We start from the raw sequence: 21,009 nt of genomic DNA, 5'->3' as shown, positions 1-21,009 counted from the left end.
ATGCAATTTCTCCTTTCTGCTTCGAAACTGCTCTGTACTTTTCCACGCCTGTACTTCTCCCACTCGCTGTCGCTGGGAAGGAATGCATCAGACCAACAGAGAGGTAAAACTGCAGAGAAGCAGCAAGACCACCAAACACAGGGGAACAAGAGATCAAAACCCTGGGGTTATTGAACCCCGTTCACTGAACCTGAGCCTCACCGCACCGTGTCAGAACAGGGAGTTGCTACTGCAGCGCTAGTGCAATGTTTTGGTCACCTGGCTCTATTCTGCTGCGTGGCGCCCGTGCTACATGCATTGAAATGCAGAATACACTAAAGAGACTCGGAATAGGGTACACACAGTATCCACGCTTTATATAAACCGCAGCGATATTTACTAATGTACTTCTTTTAATAGGAAGGGTACTGTCGCTGCTGTTTGTCACGGAGCTGCGCCACGGTTTCAGACGATCCCTGCCCTGAGAACGCTGTTTTTTTTTTTTGTTTGTTTGTTTGTTTGTTTGTTTGTTTGAGTAATTTTGAGACTACCTCTGACGCAAACCGGAATTACCCAATCAGCGTTGTCTAGTTTTTGTTCCGGGATTCCTGATGATGTGGCTTCTGTCCTTGATTCCTGGAGAAAAATAATTATTAAAAACCGCGGAGCAAACACACAGGTTAGTTAAAAAGGTAATATTTACTTTAAAAAAAAAAAATATATATATATATATATATATATGATTAAAACAAAACTGTATGTCTCTCGCAGTGTCATAAAAACGCTGTTTTGTATTTACACAATTGCTGTAAAGCAAATAATAAAACAGTGTGGTATCCGGATCAGTGTTTGCAAGCAAAAAAAAAACCAAACAATCCTATTGAAGAAAATTAAATTAAGCTCGAAAAACCAGGCAACACCCTGCATACAATGCTAACCTGCACACAGGGTTTACGAGCAGGACTCCACCGTGCAATCGTGTCGGACTAACCGGCTGTTACACGGTTACATTGAGAAGCAGTCAGTGGATGTTGTTGTAGTTACATTATAAAGGGACGAAAACAACAGACATTTGAAGTTTTGCCTCTGTGTTTTTACAGCGTCTGTATGTGTGTATTTACGCACGTACGTGTATACAGTTTTAGTTGAACTGTAGTTTTTAGGTTGTATCCATCTGCATACAAAATCATAGGAAAGTATTTGTGCTAGCTCGCAATTGCATAGTTAGGCGGCAGAAATGACAGCTGAACATTCCCTAGTGATGGTCATTTCAAAACCCACCTGCTGAGTCCCGCTTTAGGAGTGTTTACAGAAACGCAGAGAGTCAACAGCATGGTTTGATAACCCATTCCATCCGCTCACCACTCTCTGTGTGAAGAAGAGTCTCCTTCAGCAACATGACTAGGTAACCCATTCCATCCCCTCACCACTCTCTGTGTGAAGAAGAGTCTCCTTCAGCAACATGACTAGGTAACCCATTCCATCCCCTCACCACTCTCTGTGTGAAGAAGAGTCTCCTTCAGCAACATGACTAGGTAACCCATTCCATCCCCTCACCACTCTCTGTGTGAAGAAGAGTCTCCTTCAGCAACATGACTAGGTAACCCATTCCATCCCCTCACCACTCTCTGTGTGAAGAAGAGTCTCCTTCAGCAACATGACTAGGTAACCCATTCCATCCCCTCACCACTCTCTGTGTGAAGAAGAGTCTCCTTCAGCAACATGACTAGGTAACCCATTCCATCCCCTCACCACTCTCTGTGTGAAGAAGAGTCTCCTTCAGCAACATGACTAGGTAACCCATTCCATCCCCTCACCACTCTCTGTGTGAAGAAGAGTCTCCTTCAGCAACATGACTAGGTAACCCATTCCATCCCCTCACCACTCTCTGTGTGAAGAAGAGTCTCCTTCAACAACATGACTAGGTAACCCATTCCATCCCCTCACCACTCTCTGTGTGAAGAAGAGTCTCCTTCAACAACATGACTAGGTAACCCATTCCATCCCCTCACCACTCTCTGTGTGAAGAAGAGTCTCCTTCAACAACATGACTAGGTAACCCATTCCATCCCCTCACCACTCTCTGTGTGAAGAAGAGTCTCCTTCAGCAACATGACTAGGTAACCCATTCCATCCCCTCACCACTCTCTGTGTGAAGAAGAGTCTCCTTCAACAACATGACTAGGTAACCCATTCCATCCCCTCACCACTCTCTGTGTGAAGAAGAGTCTCCTTCAGCAACATGACTAGGTAACCCATTCCATCCCCTCACCACTCTCTGTGTGAAGAAGGGTCTCCTTCAGCAACATGACTATTCCCCATTCCCTCCCCTCACCACTCTCTGTGTGAAGAAGAGTCTCCTTCAGCAACATGACTAGGTAACCCATTCCATCCCCTCACCACTCTCTGTGTGAAGAAGAGACTCCTTCAGCAACATGACTAGGTAACCCATTCCATCCCCTCACCACTCTCTGTGTGAAGAAGAGTCTCCTTCAGCAACATGACTAGGTAACCCATTCCATCCCCTCACCACTCTCTGTGTGAAGAAGAGTCTCCTTCAGCAACATGACTAGGTAACCCATTCCATCCCCTCCCCACTCTCTGTGTGAAGAAGAGTCTCCTTCAACAACATGACTAGGTAACCCATTCCATCCGCTCACCACTCTCTGGGTGAAGAAGAGAATCCTTCAGCAACATGACTAAAGTAAGGAGTAGGTGAGAGACACACTTCTTTCTGAGGATCCATCCCCTCACCACTCTCTGTGTGAAGAAGAGTCTCCTTCAGCAACATGACTAGGTAACCCATTCCATCCCCTCACCACTCTCTGTGTGAAGAAGAGTCTCCTTCAACAACATGACTAGGTAACCCATTCCATCCCCTCACCACTCTCTGTGTGAAGAAGAGTCTCCTTCAACAACATGACTAGGTAACCCATTCCATCCCCTCACCACTCTCTGTGTGAAGAAGAGTCTCCTTCAGCAACATGACTAGGTAACCCATTCCATCCCCTCACCACTCTCTGTGTGAAGAAGAGTCTCCTTCAACAACATGACTAGGTAACCCATTCCATCCCCTCACCACTCTCTGTGTGAAGAAGAGTCTCCTTCAGCAACATGACTAGGTAACCCATTCCATCCCCTCACCACTCTCTGTGTGAAGAAGAGTCTCCTTCAGCAACATGACTAGGTAACCCATTCCATCCCCTCACCACTCTCTGTGTGAAGAAGTGTCTCCTTCAGCAACATGACTAGGTAACCCATTCCATCCCCTCCCCACTCTCTGTGTGAAGAAGAGTCTCCTTCAACAACATGACTAGGTAACCCATTCCATCCCCTCACCACTCTCTGTGTGAAGAAGAGTCTCCTTCAGCAACATGACTAGGTAACCCATTCCATCCCCTCACCACTCTCTGTGTGAAGAAGAGTCTCCTTCAGCAACATGACTAGGTAACCCATTCCATCCCCTCACCACTCTCTGTGTGAAGAAGGGTCTCCTTCAGCAACATGACTAGGTAACCCATTCCATCCCCTCCCCACTCTCTGTGTGAAGAAGAGTCTCCTTCAACAACATGACTAGGTAACCCATTCCATCCCCTCACCACTCTCTGTGTGAAGAAGGGTCTCCTTCAGCAACATGACTAGGTAACCCATTCCATCCCCTCCCCACTCTCTGTGTGAAGAAGAGTCTCCTTCAACAACATGACTAGGTAACCCATTCCATCCGCTCACCACTCTCTGTGTGAAGAAGGGTCTCCTTCAGCAACATGACTAGGTAACCCATTCCATCCCCTCACCATTTTCTGTGTGAAGAAGTGTCTCCTTCAGCAACATGACTAGGTAACCCATCCCATCCGCTCACCACTCTCTGGGTGAAGAGTCTCCTTCAGCAACATGACTAGGTAACCCATTCTATCCCCTCACCATTCTCTTTGTGAAGAAGGGAACTCTGCTGAGCTTAAAGCATTGATTCAGGTTCACTTTGTCACTTCAAGTCACTCCAAGTTCCCCCCAGGCTAAATATATGCAGTTCCCTTCATATTGTAGCTCATTCCTTTAAAGTTAAACCCTGGGATTTCTCTATCTGTCTGTCTGTCTGTCTCTCTCTCTCTCTCTCTCTCTCTCTCTCTCTCTCTCTCTCTCTCTCTGTCTCTCTCTCAAGATTTAAAAATACTTGCTCCTCTCCTAACGTAAGTGGCAGTTTTTCGAAATCAGAGAGCAGGTGGAATGTTGTTCCTGACTCTGATCCTGATCCTGATTGGCCGGTCTGGGGAAGTACATGTCCCTGATCAACTTATAGGCTAGTGTTCTTTTTGTATTGCCTAATCATTTGAAGAGTAACAGTTTGATATCTGTATCATTTATATCATGATTCAAGACCAAAAGCACTTTTATTGTCATATCACAATATGTATTGTATTGTAACTTCCCACATTAATAGAACCCCAAGCTTTGCTGCTTTCACACCGATTCTATTATATATATATAAGTTTGAGTACACTTTCTGGAAACTAGGTTTTTTTCATAATTGACAATGTTTTACGTTGTATACGTTTCTGTAAATACTTGAAAATGAAAACACACGTTACAGTATGCAACAAAACATAAGAAGTATCAATGCAATGTTCAAGAAAATTGAAAGTTGTCTCTAAATCTTGGATTCCTCAAAACAGCCACCCTTTGCCTTAATAACAGCCTCACAAACACGAGGCATTCGGTTAACAAGTTTCAGCAGGAAATCACCCAACATGTCTTCCCAGCTCTTCTGCAGCAATTCCCAGAGATGTAGGGCACTTGTGGGTAGCTTTGCTTTGACTCTTCTGTCCAGTTCGTCCCATACAAGTTCTATGGGATTGAGGTCTGGAGACTGGGCAGGCCAGGTCATTAGATTGAGTTGTCCTTCACTTTCCTTCTTTGCCAGATAGTTCTTGCACAACTTTGAGGTGTGTTTCGGGTCATAATCTTGCTGAAGAATGAAGGACCACCCAACTAGCCATAATCCTGATGGAATGGCTTGCCTCTGAAGTATGCTATGATAGCCATGCTGGTTGAGCTTGCCATGGACTTGGTAAAGATCACCAACTCTGTCACCAATAAAGCAACCCCAGACCATGACACTGCATCCTCCATGCTTGACAGTGGGAACCACACATGTAGAACTCATGCGCTCACCCTCGCTGCATCTTACATTTGACCCAAATATTTCAAATTTTGACTCATTGGTCCATAAGACCGACTTCCACTCCTCAAACGTCCAGTTTCTGTGTTTTTTGCCCCAGGCAAGTCTCTTCCTCTTATTCTGCCCTCTTAACAATGGTTTCTTTGCAGCAATTCTTCCAGTTAGACCAGCTTCACACAATCTCCTCTGAACAGTTGATGTTGAAACATCTGTACTTCTAGTAGCATTTAGCTGAGCTTGTATTTCAGGGGCAGTTAATTGCCGGTTTCGCAGACTTGTGACTCGAATGAACTTGTTCTCTGATTCTGAGGTCACCCTTGGCCTGCCTGACCTTGTTCGGTCCTCATGAGTGCCAGTTTCTTCAAATCGTTTGATGGTCTTGGCCACAGCAGTTACAGACACTTGCAAAGTTCTTGCGATTTGTCTTAAAGATTGACCTTCATTACAGACTGTCTTTTTTCTTTGCCTAACTGAGCGTATTTTGCCATTTCTGCTCCCTTACATTCAGGAATGACAAACTTGTGCCTATGCTACCTATATTTATAGTAATCATGGACCCTCACCTGTTAACAATAATTGGTGACAAAAGGTTAATTAGGTAACATGCTAGTTAACTCAGAGAACATCTAACAAAGACACTTAGGCCAGTGTTCTAACACCGTGTTATACACATTTCAGACTTTTAACTGACTTGGGCTTCAGACTGAAATCCCCTTGCTTTGGGTGACCATTTCATTGAAATTGACAAGATTTACATTTTCATTTAAAAATTACATTTTTGAATGCAATTCACTTATGATTATCAGTTTATATAAGTACACGTATCATATAATGAAATATTAAGTGTTTATAGACAAGTTTATACAGTTAAAAGCATAGATAATCATGAAAAACCTGGTTTCAAGCAGGTGTACTCAAACTTTTGACTGGTACTGTGTATATATATATATATATATATATATATATATATATATATATACACACACACACACATATATATATATATATATACACACACACACACACACACACATATAGATATAATTATATATACGATATCTCATATATATATATATATATATATATATATATAGAATTCGTCAAAGAGCCTTCCCTTTTCCATAGAGGTCTTGATGCCAGGCACATTGTAAGTACAGAAATGTGTTTGTGGTTTTGCTGTGAGAAGGTTCCAATGTGATCACTTGGCAGGGATGTTTCAAGGCTTTAGTCGCTATACCTGTCTGGTGATTAGGAGAGAGAGCTGCAGCTTAGTTACACAACATGCTAACAAAAGCCCTTTGCAGAGCAGCTTTGAGAAAGCTCCGGAGTTCGGTTTCTCAGCCAGGCGGCACAGGGAGGCCTCAGGGTACAATTCGACTGCTTTCAAAAGGCAAATGCAAGCAAGGGCCTACATCAAGAGCTTTCTTTCCTAGAAAGCGAAGAGCACACTGAAAACGTCTCACAGTTGAGCAAAGTGCGGGTCCCCAGTTTAACCATCTCACAGGGTCAAGACAGTGCTGTTGGAAAATAGGTTTGTTTTATCGCTACAAACCTCCGTGAGTCTTTGTGTGGGTGTCTGTGTGTGCGTGCGTGTGGTTTGCACCCTGGTTAACGCAGTCCCACTGTCTGTCCCCAGGGTGGTGATGCTGAGCCGACTGTCCGGCCTGGCCAAGGGGGTGAACTCTGTCCTGCAGGAGCTGTCGGGGGACGGAGAGGAGCAGCATGAATCCGAGGTGAGCGGGGATTCACCACGGTCTTTAACACTTAGCGGTTCATTTTATGCAGCGCTTGTCAGACGCAATTTATGTTCACATGCTCTGTTTAAAATATATTTTTTCAGAGTAAAACAGGTTTTAAAGGCCCTACATAGCAAAACGACATCAGCACTGCATCACCAGCCAAGCCCCACCCCTTGTTGGCTGTATTTTTCGCATACCTCTTTATAGACGTGCATACTGATAAATCCTCTCCTGATCACTCGTTTTATCACCAAACTCCTCAATAATGCGATCCCAGTCATTATTTTATTACTGTAACATCTCAAAAAGCTCTGCAGATGTCCATGATATTCTTCGAGCGCTGGATGTGGAAGCAGCTATCTCCTTTGTTTGTGTCTGTGTTATCTCTGTGGTGCAGGGGCTATATGTATTGTTCAGATATGGCCCTTTTTTCCGGCTTCATTCAGCTCCTATTGGTCTCACTTGGCCATTAAAAGGTTTTCTCTGCTTTTTCTGGAGAAAAAACGACTAGAGACCTGTGCTTTACGTCTTTTTGTTGATATTGGACAGGGTCCAACATCGAACTTGAAAGGGATAATTGTAATGTCGGACCTGGTCCGACATAGGACAGTAAAGGGTTAAATGTGCACCTGCTGTTAACGCCCTGCTTTAGTGACTGTCGGGTTTTACCTAATCACAGGGTAATCACAGAGTTTACTGCTGTCCGTTATGAGGTGAATGTGTTGAATACAGATTGTTTGTAACCCTGATTCGGATGATCAATTCCAAACACATGCTTCCCTCCAATCATGTTCCAGTTTTGACCCCTGCTGGGTCAGTGCTGTTAACTGGGTTATCAGTTCAAGCAAAGCAACTGAAGAGCAGGTGTTTGAATTCGCTCTGAATAGTGGAGAGAGAAGCTAAGAACAAATCTTTTGTCCTGGTTTGGCCTCTTGCCACACAACGTAGTCTGAAATAGTCTGTTTCAGGTTTTAAACTAAATAAAAACATTAATGAACTGAAACTGTTTCACAGAGGTTGTCTAAGCCTCCTTGCCAGCTGTGCCAGTGGTTTTGTTGTGTGTGTGTGTGTGTGTGTGTCTGTCTGAGCCTCCTTGCCTGGTCGCGTGCTGACTGTCTTGTTGTTTTCCTGTGTTCCCAGGAGGGGGCGTTGGCGCAGGCTCCCCCAGCCCCGCAGGCTCTGGAGGGGGAGGATGCTCTGGAACGCCTGGCTCAGACCGAGCAGCTGGTGGTCCACCTGAAGGAGTTGATCAGAGAGAGAGATGCCAAGCTGCAGCAGAGCGAGGCCAGGCTCAAGGTGAGAGGCAGGCAGGGAGCAGGGACTGGCTGGACTGGGTGTGAGTCCGTGTAACAAAATCCAGATATGATAAAGTAACACACACAAAACAAATGGCTAGATCAAATACAGTCATATCATTCCGATTGAAATTATTGTCTCTGCTTCAGTTAGGAAGATAAGAAACGGGCTGAAACTTTTATGTAGATTGCAAGGCTGGGATGCGTTCATAAAGCATTAGCTATGCAGGTACATGGCTTGTGCGTACAGAACTGGCAGAGCAATGCTGAAAGGCTGTGTTGCATGAAATACAGTCCGGAGAGGTTTCTAGGCATGTTCCCACTGACCCATTGCTGTATCGGTCAGAGGTGGAACAGTGTTGGTGCTGGTGGCTCCTCATTTGCATATCAGTTTGCATGTAGAGCAGAATTAGCTTTCATTTCATCCACACAGAAACTCCAGGCTCAGTGCGTGAGCCAGCTTTTGTAAATGGGAGGTTACTTTTTGCTAACCTTGTTCAATCAGTGTGTGATTCAGATCGCTTCCTCAGGTTGAGTGCAACTTGCATATCTCTGTGTGGAGAGTTGATTTGATTAGAAGTGTAACCACATTTCAGATGTTGCTATCTCTGGCCGCAGGGTCTCTAAGAGTGCAATATAATGTTATAAGAGCACACTCAGACACACACACACACACACTTTGCTGGGTGGTAGTGGATGGAGAAGGCGCTGGGGTGCAGGTAGCTGGCGCAAGGCTGGTTATCCAGGTTCTGATCTGTGTGCTGTGGGTCCCTGCAGAAGGACAGGGAGGCAGCAGATGCCAGGAGCAGGGCTGGTTATCCAGGTTCTCATCTGTGTGCTGTGGGTCCCTGCAGGAGGACAGGGAGGCAGCAGATGCCAGGAGCAGGGCTGGTTGTCCAGGTTCTGATCTGTGTGCTGCGGGTCCCTGCAGGAGGACAGGGAGGCAGCAGATGCCAGGAGCAGGGCTGGTTATCTAGGTTCTCATCTGTGTGCTGCTGTTCCCTGCAGGAGGAGAGGGAGGCAGCAGATGCCAAGCTATCCAAGCTAAAACTCCAGGCCAAAGCCAAGGTGGTGTCACTCAACAAGCAGATCGAGGAGCTGAAGAAGACGACTCCAGGCAGCGAGCAAGGAGCGGCAGGGAGAGAGGTGGGTGAGAGCGCATAGCGCACAGCACACAGCACACAACCTGTCAGTCACAAAATGAGTCCGAACCTATCTGGGATCATTTGTTTAATATAGTTTACTGAAGGAGGGTTGTTCACGCTTACATGTGTGCATGCAGTGACGATCACGGTGACGTTCTTCTTAACGGTTTTTAATTTGCTCATTTTGTATTTCCAGCTGTCGGAGGGCCAGTACATTGCTTACTTTTATATGTTTCCATGAATGTGGCCTTTGTTATTTGTTTGCACTGAGCCTGTCTGTCGGGGGTAGCAGCCCTGGGATGATGTCACTGTGATCCGCTGCAGATTCACAGGAGCAGCCAGTGGAGCGGGCACACAGCCCTGCTCGATGCTGACAGTGGCTGTAAACAACTGCACAGCAATACTGCGACGGATTATTATTAAGCTGGTGTGGTCCCATATATAATCTCTGGGACAGCATTTTCTATTGTTGTCCTCACGTGAGGCGCAGTGATCACTCACCTGCTGACTGAATCCCAGAGCCAGCTGTCGGCGTGCAGCTCCGAGTGTCAGTGCTCTGAATCCCACAGCCAGCTGTCAGTGTGCAGCTCCGAGTGTCAGTGCTCTGAATCCCACAGCCAGCTGTCAGTGTGCAGCTCCGAGTGTCAGTGCTCTGAATCCCACAGCCAGCTGTCGGCGTGCAGCTCCGAGTGTCAGTGCTCTGAATCCCACAGCCAGCTGTCAGTGTGCAGCTCCGAGTGTCAGTGCTCTGAATCCCACAGCCAGCTGTCTGTGTGCAGCTCCGAGTGTCAGTGCTCTGAATCCCAGAGCCAGCTGTCTGTGTGCAGCTCCGAGTGTCAGTGCTCTGAATCCCAGAGCCAGCTGTCTGTGTGCAGCTCCGAGTGTCAGTGCTCTGAATCCCAGAGCCAGCTGTCTGTGTGCAGCTCCGAGTGTCAGTGCTCTGAATCCCAGAGCCAGCTGTCTGTGTGCAGCTCCGAGTGTCAGTGCTCTGAATCCCAGAGCCAGCTGTCCGTGTGCAGCTCCGAGTGTCAGTGCTTTGAATCCCAGAGCCAGCTGTCTGTGTGCAGCTCCGAGTGTCAGTGCTCTGAATCCCACAGCCAGCTGTCGGTGTGCAGCTCCGAGTGTCAGTGCTCTGAATCCCACAGCCAGCTGTCGGTGTGCAGCTCCGAGTGTCAGTGCTCTGAATCCCAGAGCCAGCTGTCTGTGTGCAGCTCCGAGTGTCAGTGCTCTGAATCCCAGAGCCAGCTGTCGGTGTGCAGCTCCGAGTGTCAGTGCTCTGAATCCCACAGCCAGCTGTCCGTGTGCAGCTCCGAGTGTCAGTGCTCTGAATCCCAGAGCCAGCTGTCGGTGTGCAGCTCCGAGTGTCAGTGCTCTGAATCCCAGAGCCAGCTGTCTGTGTGCAGCTCCGAGTGTCAGTGCTCTGAATCCCAGAGCCAGCTGTCGGTGTGCAGCTCCGAGTGTCAGTGCTCTGAATCCCACAGCCAGCTGTCAGTGTGCAGCTCCGAGTGTCAGTGCTCTGAATCCCACAGCCAGCTGTCGGTGTGCAGCTCCGAGTGTCAGTGCTCTGAATCCCAGAGCCAGCTGTCGGTGTGCAGCTCCGAGTGTCAGTGCTCTGAATCCCAGAGCCAGCTGTCGGTGTGCAGCTCCGAGTGTCAGTGCTCTGAATCCCACAGCCAGCTGTCGGTGTGCAGCTCCGAGTGTCAGTGCTCTGAATCCCACAGCCAGCTGTCGGTGTGCAGCTCCGAGTGTCAGTGCTCTGAATCCCACAGCCAGGGGTCGGTGTGCAGCTCCGAGTGTCAGTGCTCTGAATCCCACAGCCAGCTGTCGGCGTGCAGCTCCGAGTGTCAGTGCTCTGAATCCCACAGCCAGGGGTCGGTGTGCAGCTCCGAGTGTCAGTGCTGTGCGCTCTGATGATTCCAGGCTGAGCTCTCTGCAGGTGAGGGGTGTCCATGTTGGCTGAAACGAGTGAAGAAACAGTTTTTGTATGGATTGCTGTTCTCCACAGTGTCTTAAGACTCTTCACTCGTTTCTCTTTGAATGGTAAATGATCCCAGTCGACCCCAGTGACACTCTCCCGATTGTCAGCAGCTGATTTCTGTAGAGCTCAATGGAATAATCTGTTCATACAGCACTACTGCACAGTAATCCTGTCTGCACATCGCTTTCTCTCTGTGATTTCTCTTTGTGATTTCTCTCTGCATTTGCTGGTTTTCTTGCTTCACTTTCTCTTCTGTGTCAGTTCCATGGTCAGAAATGAGACTCTTATTCCGTTGTGGTTTGACCAGTCAGGTTTTGCCTCTTTAAAAGTTCTCATCTTGGCTCAATGAAACAAACAAAACCACCAGGGAGTGAGGGCCTTCACCCCCAGCCCTGCATTCAATACAGTGGCAGGACAAAAAAAAACATACTCTTTATAATTCGCTTGAAATGTATTAAACAAATTCCAATGCAAATTCTAGCTAGTTGTAGTTGTTGTGCAGTGGGCTCTGTCTGTGTCTGTTTGCTGTGAATCGGTATTATCTCACTCCTTCTCTCTCTCTCTCTCTCTCTCTCTCTCTCTCTCTCTCTCTCTCTCTCTCTCTCTCTCTCTCTCTCTCACCCCGCCTCACTCCCTGTTTTCTCCCGACAGGCAAGCCCCAATGTGAGCCTCACTGTGGACCGGGGCCTGGAGGAGGAAGTGGAACAGCTGAGGCTTCGTCTCCAGGAGGAAGCGACAGGCGCGAGGACCTTGCAGGAGACCGTGCAGCGCCTGCAGGAGGAGCTGCGGGTGTCAGAGGAGTGCCAGCGTGAAAGCGAGGCACGGCACAGTGAGCAGGTACAGGGTAGGGCGGGGCACATGTTTTAGTGTCCCTGTGGTTTGAAACACAATACAATAATACACACACATGATGTGATGCTGTGCAGTGGTGAACTCTCTCCTAATTCCAGTAGGGGGCAGGGAGCAGAGGGCAGGGTGTCATCACAAGTTACACAGTGCTTCAGCCAAACCATACAGCTGTTTTTTATTTTTATTTTGTTTGACTAAATGGATTGTGTACACTGTAAATACTAAAAATAAACTACTACACTGTGTTAAACATTTCATATAATCATGACATTTTGTTTTGCTTGCATTGAAGTGTGACCTATAGAATTCTGGGGGGAAAAAAATAGCTAGACTAAATGCACTGTCCTCTGTAAATATTTTCTAGAACCTTCTGGAAAACCATTTTTTTTAAATGTCAGTTGACAGTTTTGTGTCCATCCCTTGTTTGCAGGATTATTTCTAAAGGATTAATCTCAGATTTCTTCAGTGTCTGTTGTTAAGCTGCTGCTCTGACTGTCCTTCATGCTGATCCCTGCCTGAGAGGCTGGTGCTGTGGGTTGAGAGCCTGGCATTGAGGAGTGAGGATTGCCGCTTGCCCAGGGGGCGTGGCGTGGCGGGGCGGGGCGGGGCAGGACAGGACAGGGCAGGGCATTTCTGTTCCATTAAGGACATGCTGCTAGAATTAAGCTACTCTATAGCAACCAATAGGTATGGTAATCTGAAGACTCTGTAGAGCAATTACCATCATTATAACTGCTAGAAAACTAGCCAGACTGAGCCACACTTCCCACAGTGTTAGTGCAGGGAATGAGAAAGCCCTGAATTTTGAAAATAATAAGATAACAAATAAAAACACATTTGAAACAATGGCATAGACCCTGCCGGTATCCTTACAAAGTGTAGATGAAAGATTGCAGCCAGGCTGAGTTCCCTGGCTGATTACATTTAAAAAGTTTGATGGTTCTGACAGTCGTGCTCTCAGGTGTGCTGTGATTGTGTGTGTGTGTGTGATTGTGTGATTGTGTTCTATGTAAGTTCTGATGGGTAACACCACCCTGCTCACCTTAGGGATCAGGTGTTGCTGTGATGTGTGTGGTGTGACAACACACATGTACTGTGTTGACATGATTAACTAAGACTGTCCAGGTGAGAGCTCTCTGCTCTCAGTGTGCACGTGACTGTGATTGTGTGTATGTGTTGATGGTTCTGATGGGTCCTGCTCTCTGCTCTCAGGTGTGCTGTGATTGTGTGTGTGTGTGTGATTGTGTGTATGTGTGTGGATGACTCCCAGGACGAGAGTCCTGCTCTCTGCTCCTAACACACACTAACACACACTAATACACATGTGTATGTGTTGATGACTTCCCAGACGAGTATGAGAGTCACACTCTCAGGTGTGCTGTGATTGTGTGTATGTATGGACTACCAAGTGTTGTTGATGTCACACTGACACTGTGTGATCATGTGTGTGGGTGTTGATGTGTGGTATGAACTACAAAGACTACCCAGGACGAGATGGGTCCTGCTCTAACTGCTCTCAGGTGTGCGGACAGTGTGTGTGTGTGTGACATTGTGTTATGTGTTGATGGTTTACTCTATAGGATGGCGAAACTCCTCTGTACTCAAGACTACCCAGTGAGAGAGACGAGAGTCTGGACGTGTGAACAGGTGTGCTGTGTTGTGTGTGTGTGTGTGATTGTGTGTATGTGTTGATGGTTCTGATGGGTCCTGCTCTCTGCTCTCAGGTGTGCTGTGATTGTGTGTGTGTGTGTGATTGTGTGTATGTGTGAATGGTTCTGATGGGTCCTGCTCCTGCTCTCAGGAGAGTGCTGTGACTAACACACACACACACACTGATGTGTGTACAACTGTTGATGGTTCTGATGAGTCCATGCTCTCACACGCACTCTCAGGTGTGCTGTGATTGTGTGTGTGGTGGTGACCAAAGTGTATGTGTTGATGAGAGACGATGGGTCACTCTCTGCTCTCAGGTGTGCACACACACATGTGTGTGTGTGTGTGACTTGTGTATGTGTTGAGAGACGATGGGTCCTGCTCTCTGCTCTCAGGTGTGATGTGATTGTGTGGTGTGTGTGTGATTGTGTGTATGTGTGATGGTTGATGGACGAGAGACGAGAGGTCACCACGACACTTTGTGTGTGTGTGTGTGATTGTGTGTATGTGTTGATGGTTCTGATGGGTCCTGCTCTCTGCTCTCAGGTGTGCTGTGATTGTGTGTGTGTGTGTGATTGTGTGTATGTGTTGATGGTTCTGATGGGTCCTGCTCTCTGCTCTCAGGTGTGCTGTGATTGTGTGTGTGTGTGTGATTGTGTGATTGTGTTGATGGTTGATTGATACTCTGCTCTGACGGGGTGTGATGTGTGTGCTCTCGCGATCAGGACGTGTTACGAGAGTGAGCTGTGTTTGTGTGTGTGTGTGTGATTGTGTGTATGTGTTGATGGTTCTGATGGGTCCTGCTCTCTGCTCTCAGGTGTGCTGTGATTGTGTGTGTGTGTGTGATTGTGTGTATGTGTGTGAGTTCTGATAGGGGTCCGAGCTCTCTGCTCTCAGGTGTGCTGTGATTGTGTGTGTGTGTGTGTACACCAACTGTATGTGTTGATGAGTTCTGATGAGTCTGCTCTCTGCTCTGCACATGCATGTGAATGTGTCCACCAACCAAGACTACCCAGGATGTGTTTGTGTGTGTGTGTGTGTGTGTGTGTGTGTATGTGTTGATGGTTCTGATGGGTCCTGCTCTCTGCTCTCAGGTGTGCTGTGATTGTGTGTGTGTGTGTGATTGTGTGTATGTGTTGATGGTTCTGATGGGTCCTGCTCTCTGCTCTCAGGTGTGCTGTGATTGTGTGTGTGTGTGTGATTGTGTGATGTGTACTACCAAGACTGCTGAGGACGCTGTGATGTGAGAGTGTGTTGTGGACGACACTAACATGTGTTGATGGTTCTATGGATCTGCTCTCTGCTCTAAGGTGTGCCCAGGATGAGTGTGTGAGTGTGTGATTGTGTGTATGTGTTGATGGTTTCTGATGGGTCTAACCACTCTCTGCTCTCAGGTGTGCCCATTGTGTGTGTGACGTGTGTGATTGTGTGTACATCTGTTGATGGTTCTGATGGGTCTGCTCTCTGCTCTCAGGTGTGAGGACGGTGCTGGGTGTGTGTGTGTGTGATTGTGTGTATGTTAAATACACACATGATTGGACGAGATGACGTTGATCTGACGACACTAACACCACACTGCACTACTGCATGGTTACACAACTGTGTGATTGTGTGTGGTACGTGAGACGAGAGTCGACACGACTCTAACACCCACACATCCACACATGTGTTGGTGGTTATGATGGGTCTACCAAGACTGCCCTCTGGACGAGAGACGAGGTGTGCTGCTGATGACTAATGCGTGTGTGTGTGTGTGTGATTGTGTGTATGTGTTGATGGTTCTGATGGGTCCTGCTCTCTGCTCTCAGGTGTGCTGTGATTGTGTGTGTGTGTGTGTTGTTGTGTATGTGTGTGTGATTGTGTGTATGTGTTGATGGTTCTGATGGGTCCTGCTCTCTGCTCTCAGGTGTGCTGTGATTGTGTGTGTGTGTGTGATTGTGTGTATGTGTTGATGGTTCTGATGGGTCCTGCTCTCTGCTCTCAGGTGTGCTGTGATTGTGTGTGTGTGTGTGATTGTGTGTATGTGTTGATGGTTCTGATGGGTCCTGCTCTCTGCTCTCAGGTGTGCTGTGATTGTGTGTGTGTGTGTGATTGTGTGTATGTGTGTGTTTCTGATGGGTCTGCTCTCTGCTCTCAGGTGTGTGTGCTTGTGTGTGAGTCCATTGTGTGTATCGTGGTGATGATTCTGATGGGTCCTGCTCTCTGCTCTCAGGTGTGCTGTGATTGTGTGGTGGTGTGTGATGTGTGTACGTTGTTGATGATTCTGATGGGGCCTGAGACTCTTGCTCTCAGGTGTCACTGATTGGTGTGGTGTGTTGTGTGTGTGTGTGTATGTGTGATGATGGCTATGATGGACGAGAGACTGCTTCTCTGCTCTCAGGTGTGCTAACATTGTGTGTGTGTGTGTGATTGTGTGTATGTGTTGATGGTTCTGATGGGTCCTGCTCTCTGCTCTCAGGTGTGCTGTGATTGTGTGTGTGTGTGATTGTGTGTCTGTGTGTTGATGTTCTGATGTGCTGTGTGTTGTGTGTGTGTGTGTGTGTGTGTGTGTGATTGTGTGTATGTGTTGATGGTTCTGATGGGTCCTGCTCTCTGCTCTCAGGTGTGCTGTGATTGTGTGTGTGTGTGTGATTGTGTTATCCTGTTGTGTTTGATGACTACCATGGGTCAGATGGTTCTGATGGGTCTGAGTGATCTATGCTCTCAGGTGTGCTTGTGATGTGTTGGTGTGTGTGTGTGTGATTGTGTGTATGTGTTGATGGTTCTGATGGGTCCTGCTCTCTGCTCTCAGGTGTGCTGTGATTGTGTGTGTGTGTGTGTGTGGGTGTGTGTGTGTGTGTGTGTGTGTGTTCTGATTGGGTCCTGTGCCTTGTGCTGTGTTGAGGTGTGAGTGACTGCTACTGCTCGCTGTGTGATTGTGTGTGTGTGTGTGATTGTGTGTATGTGTTGATGGTTCTGATGGGTCCTGCTCTCTGCTCTCAGGTGTGCTGTGATTGTGTGTGTGTGTGTGTGTGTGTGTGTGATGTTGTGTGGATGACCAGTCGCTACCAAAGACTGACGTGTGTGTGTGTGTGGTGTGTGTGTGTTGTGTGTTTGGCAGCGATGGTTCTGACGGGTCCTGCTTTCTGCTCCCAGGTGCGCTCCCTGCAGGAGGTGGTCCAGGAGAAGGATGTGCGGTTCCAGGAGCAGGTGCAGCGCCATGAGGAGGAGCTGGTCCGGGTGGCATCGCAGCCAGAGCCTGAGCAACAGCAGGTAGATGGGGAGAGGGAGAGGAGGAATTCTCCGTCCAAGCAGAAAGTACTGAGGAAGGGCAGGGTGGTGGTGGCAGAATCACAGAATACGGGAAGAGAGAAAGGGATGGAAGGAGGGAGAGTAAGGGAGAAGGAAGATTCTGTCAGCAGAATACTGGAAGAGCAGGGTGGTGTGTAGAATACAGGAAGGAGGGAGAAAAGGAAGATACTGGAAGGGCAGGGTTTTGTGTACAGAATACAGGAAAGAGGGAGAGAAGGAGGGTACTGGAAGGACAGGGTGGTGTTGTAGAATACAGGAAGGAGGGAGAGAAGGAAGGTCCTGGAAGGGCAGGGTGGTGTGTGCAGAATACAGAAAGGAGGGAGAGAAGGAAGATACTGGAAGAGCAGGGTGGTATGTGCAGAATTCAGGAAGGAGGGAGAGAAGGAAGATACTGGAAGAGCAGGGTGGTGTGGACAGCATTACAGAGGAAGGGAAGTTTCGTTCAAGCAGCAAATATAGAGGGAGGGTGCTCAGTCCGGTCTCAGAATCAGTGCTTGGTGGTACTGTGTGAATGGCCGTGCTGTGCTGAGGCTCAGTGGCTGAGTGTCTCTCTTGCCCCCCTAGCTGCTGAAGTCCCTGCGGAGGAAGGCGGAGGAGATGGAGGAGGCTCTTCACGCCCGCTCCCAGGTGGTGGAGATGCTGCAGCAGGAGCTGAACAGTGCTGACCAGCAGAACCAGGTGAGGCACGGCTCCAGCTGCACCCATGTTACCTGCAGTGAAAATAACCACATGGAAGTACAATCCAGGGGCATCTCGCACACTGAAAAAGAAAAGCTTCATATTGGGGAATTGCAACATAATCTACTCCTTCTTTCTGTCTTGTTTTTTCAAACACAAATGGCCAACAGCATAACTTGTCTGCTGTCATTACCGAAAAGATGAACGATACGCACTTCAGATCTGTCTAATGTTTTTTTTAAACCATGTCGATTTTAACAGCAGCAGATAAAGGCGTCTTGTTTGCTGAACTTGCTGCCCTGTTTCCCTCGCAGATCCTCACGGAGCAGTTTCGTCGGGTGGAGGCTGAGCTGGTGGAGTCCCAGAGGCAGATAGAAGAGAAGGGGCAGCGCTGGCGGAGCGAGGCTGCGGAGAGAGAGGCAGAGCTGGCAGCACTCAGGGAGGCAGCAGGGAGACTGGAGCAGGAGAGGCTGGGAGCAGAGCAGAGGGAGGCAGGGGAGAGGAACCAGGCTGAGCAGGAGAGGCAGGAGGCAGAGGACAGAGAGGTGCAGAGTCGGCTGGAGGATCTCTCTGGCCTGTGGGGGGTGCTCTGGTCTCTGATGGAGCGTCTGCCAGGCAGAGAGGAGCAGGAGGAGCCCTCCCCTCTGCCCCCGGACCCTCTCAGGACCATCCCTGCGCTGCAGGCAGTGTTGCGGGCTCTGGAGGGGAGGCTGGACCTGCTCAGCACACAGAACCAGGAGAAGGAGGCGCGCTGCACAGAGCTCTCACACAGGCTAGAGCAGCTGCAAGGTGAGTGCTGGACCTGGGTTCAACTGTACTGGAGTTTATTCATTTAGAGAACAATGTTTATGATCGTTTCCTTTATTTGAGATTGTTCCATTATTTCTTTATGTTTTATCTGTTATCCTCATGTTTGCTTGGAGTGAGGGGGTGTTCCGTGATTGTGGTCCCACTGCACAAGGATTGAATGCCAGTCACTGGTTGTGAACAAGGGGGAGTGTGACCCGGGGTGCTGTGTGTTTCAGGGGAGCTGCAGAGCAGAGCTGTGGTGGAGGAGCCGCAGAGACTGGGGGAGGAGGAGTCCTCCGCACAGATCAGAGAGCTGGAGCTGCAACTCCACACACTGCAGGTGAGGAGTGGGAGCGGCAGAGGGTTGATACTTGGGTACCTGAAGCCAGGTCCACACCTGCGTGATCAGTTGCTCAGCTTGGTTACGTGCAGCTGAATCGCTTATATGTGCATGTTTCTGCAAGCAGTGGTGCAACAGGTTGCTTACAGACCAGCGCTACTTTCAAGTGATCCACTGAGTGATTTGTGATACTGTTTTTGTCACGTGCACGGTTGTGTAATATGATTGGTTGTTCCAATCTCCTGACTCTTTACTTTCCTGTGGTAAAGAGGCGTGAATTTAAAAAGATGTCAGCTGTGTGCCCCGTGTTTCTGACGACGCCTCAGCCAAAGTGTTGTCCAGCATTTACGTGGCTTTCACTTCTGCTTTTAATATCAAAACAACTACAGAGGAGACGAGTGTAACTAAGGCTGGGATTAAGTCACGGATTCCGTGGTTTTTGCTAGTGTTTGTAATTTTATAGAGAACATTGAACTTTACCAACACTACTTGAAATTAAAAAAACAGAAAAAACATGATTTTCAGTTGTGTTAATGGTGTTGATCTAGCTGGGTTGTGTTAATGATGTTGTAGCTGGGTTGTGTTAATGTTGTAGCTCAGTTTTGTTAATGGTGTTGATCTAGCTGGGTTGTGTTAATGATGTCCTAGCTGGGTTGTGTTAATGATGTCCTAGCTGGGTTGTGTTAATGATGTCCTAGCTGGGTTGTGTTAATGATGTCCTAGCTGGGTTGTGTTAATGATGTCCTAGCTGGGTTGTGTTAATGATGTCCTAGCTGGGTTGTGTTAATGATGTCCTAGCTGGGTTGTGTTAATGTTGTAGCTGGGTTGTGTTAATGGCGTTGATCTAGCTGGGTTGTGTTAATGATATTGTAGCTGGGTTGTGTTATTGATGTTGTAGCTGGGTTGTGTTAAAGGTTTCTGTTTGAGAGAACGGTGCTGGTTTGGGACAGGTTTCTGTTTGAGAGAACGGTGCTGATTTGGGACAGGTTTCTGTTTGAGAGAACGGTGCTGATTTGGGACAGGTTTCTGTTTGAGAGAACGGTGCTGATCAATTGGGCTGTTCCAGGAAAGTAATAATAAGGCTACCCATCTGCACTGTCGTTATCTCTGTTATGTATATCTGTGTAATCTATGAAACATACTCAAGGAGCGGCCCGGTGAAGTTCTGATGAACTGGTTCTGATTCCCTCCTCTGTCTAGACTCAAACACACAGAGTACAGAGAGACTTGCTGTCAGCCTCTCTATTGTAACACACTGGTGCTGGGCAGAGTGCATGCAAGAGGTGCTGGTTCTCTGGGCACTCGTCTGTTGTGGGTTCAGTGTCTGGATTGACTTGTTGTGTCCCGAGCAGAGTGATGGTGTGTCTCTGAGTCTCTGCTGTGCCTGGCCGGGGGTCAGTGCAGGGGAGTGGTTAGAGTGGAGAGGACTCCTCTGAGTCTCTGCTGTGCCTGGCCAGGGGTCAGTGCAGGGAAGTGGTTAGAGTGGAGAGGACTCCTCTGAGTCTCTGCTGTGCCTGGCAGGGGGTCAGTGCAGGGAAGTGGTTAGAGTGGAGAGGACTCCTCTGAGTCTCTGCTGTGCCTGGCAGGGGGTCAGTGCAGGGGAGTGGTTAGAGTGGAGAGGACTCCTTTGAGTCTCTGCTGTGCCTGGCCAGGGGTCGGTGCAGGGGAGTGGTTAGAGTGGAGAGGATGTGATTAAATGTGTTTTGAGTTGTTTGTTCTGTTGGAACAGGAAGTGGAGGTGGTGTCTCTGCGGAACAGACTGGCGGAGCTGGAGGAGGAGAAGGGCTCCCTGCAGCTACACGTGGTCGACTTCGAGGAGCTGAGAGCCGAGAACGGTGAGTTTAGACACAGACACACACACGCACTCACACACTCATACACGCTCATATAAATACATGCGCACACACACATGCTCATACACTCATGTACACACACACACACACGCTCATACCCGTGAGTGTGTTTAAAAAGTGTCTGTGGAGTGTGTAAGTCCAGGACAGGGGAGGCTGGATTGTAGGTAAACCCGTGCTTGTGTTTGCTTGTCTGTTTCAGAGTCGCTGCGCTCTGAGCTTGATAGACTGAAGGAAGCTGGCGAGT

At 48.1% G+C, this 21,009-nt stretch overlaps 1 protein-coding gene across 1 annotated transcript in view; it reads left to right on the top strand.

The window, feature by feature from the left end:
* Positions 1 to 543: 543 nt before the first annotated feature.
* LOC121319158 (golgin subfamily B member 1-like) overlaps positions 544 to 21,009 on the top strand; it is a 24,675-nt gene continuing 4,209 nt past the window's right edge. The window contains exons 1-11 of the mRNA XM_041256337.1: positions 544 to 658; positions 6,792 to 6,888; positions 8,035 to 8,190; positions 9,198 to 9,335; positions 11,964 to 12,149; positions 16,950 to 17,066; positions 17,670 to 17,783; positions 18,098 to 18,572; positions 18,809 to 18,912; positions 20,642 to 20,747; positions 20,965 to 21,003. Coding sequence (XP_041112271.1) covers positions 6,799 to 6,888; positions 8,035 to 8,190; positions 9,198 to 9,335; positions 11,964 to 12,149; positions 16,950 to 17,066; positions 17,670 to 17,783; positions 18,098 to 18,572; positions 18,809 to 18,912; positions 20,642 to 20,747; positions 20,965 to 21,003 — 1,525 coding nt within the window. The 5' untranslated portion in view covers positions 544 to 658; positions 6,792 to 6,798. The remainder of the gene's footprint in view (positions 659 to 6,791; positions 6,889 to 8,034; positions 8,191 to 9,197; positions 9,336 to 11,963; positions 12,150 to 16,949; positions 17,067 to 17,669; positions 17,784 to 18,097; positions 18,573 to 18,808; positions 18,913 to 20,641; positions 20,748 to 20,964; positions 21,004 to 21,009) is intronic.

The sequence above is a fragment of the Polyodon spathula genome, chromosome 8, assembly GCF_017654505.1.
Source record: "Polyodon spathula isolate WHYD16114869_AA chromosome 8, ASM1765450v1, whole genome shotgun sequence".
In the NCBI taxonomy this organism is placed as follows: Eukaryota; Metazoa; Chordata; class Actinopteri; order Acipenseriformes; family Polyodontidae; genus Polyodon; species Polyodon spathula.
The sequence above is the reverse complement of the archived record's forward strand: the minus strand, read 5'-3'. Positions and strand labels throughout refer to the sequence as shown.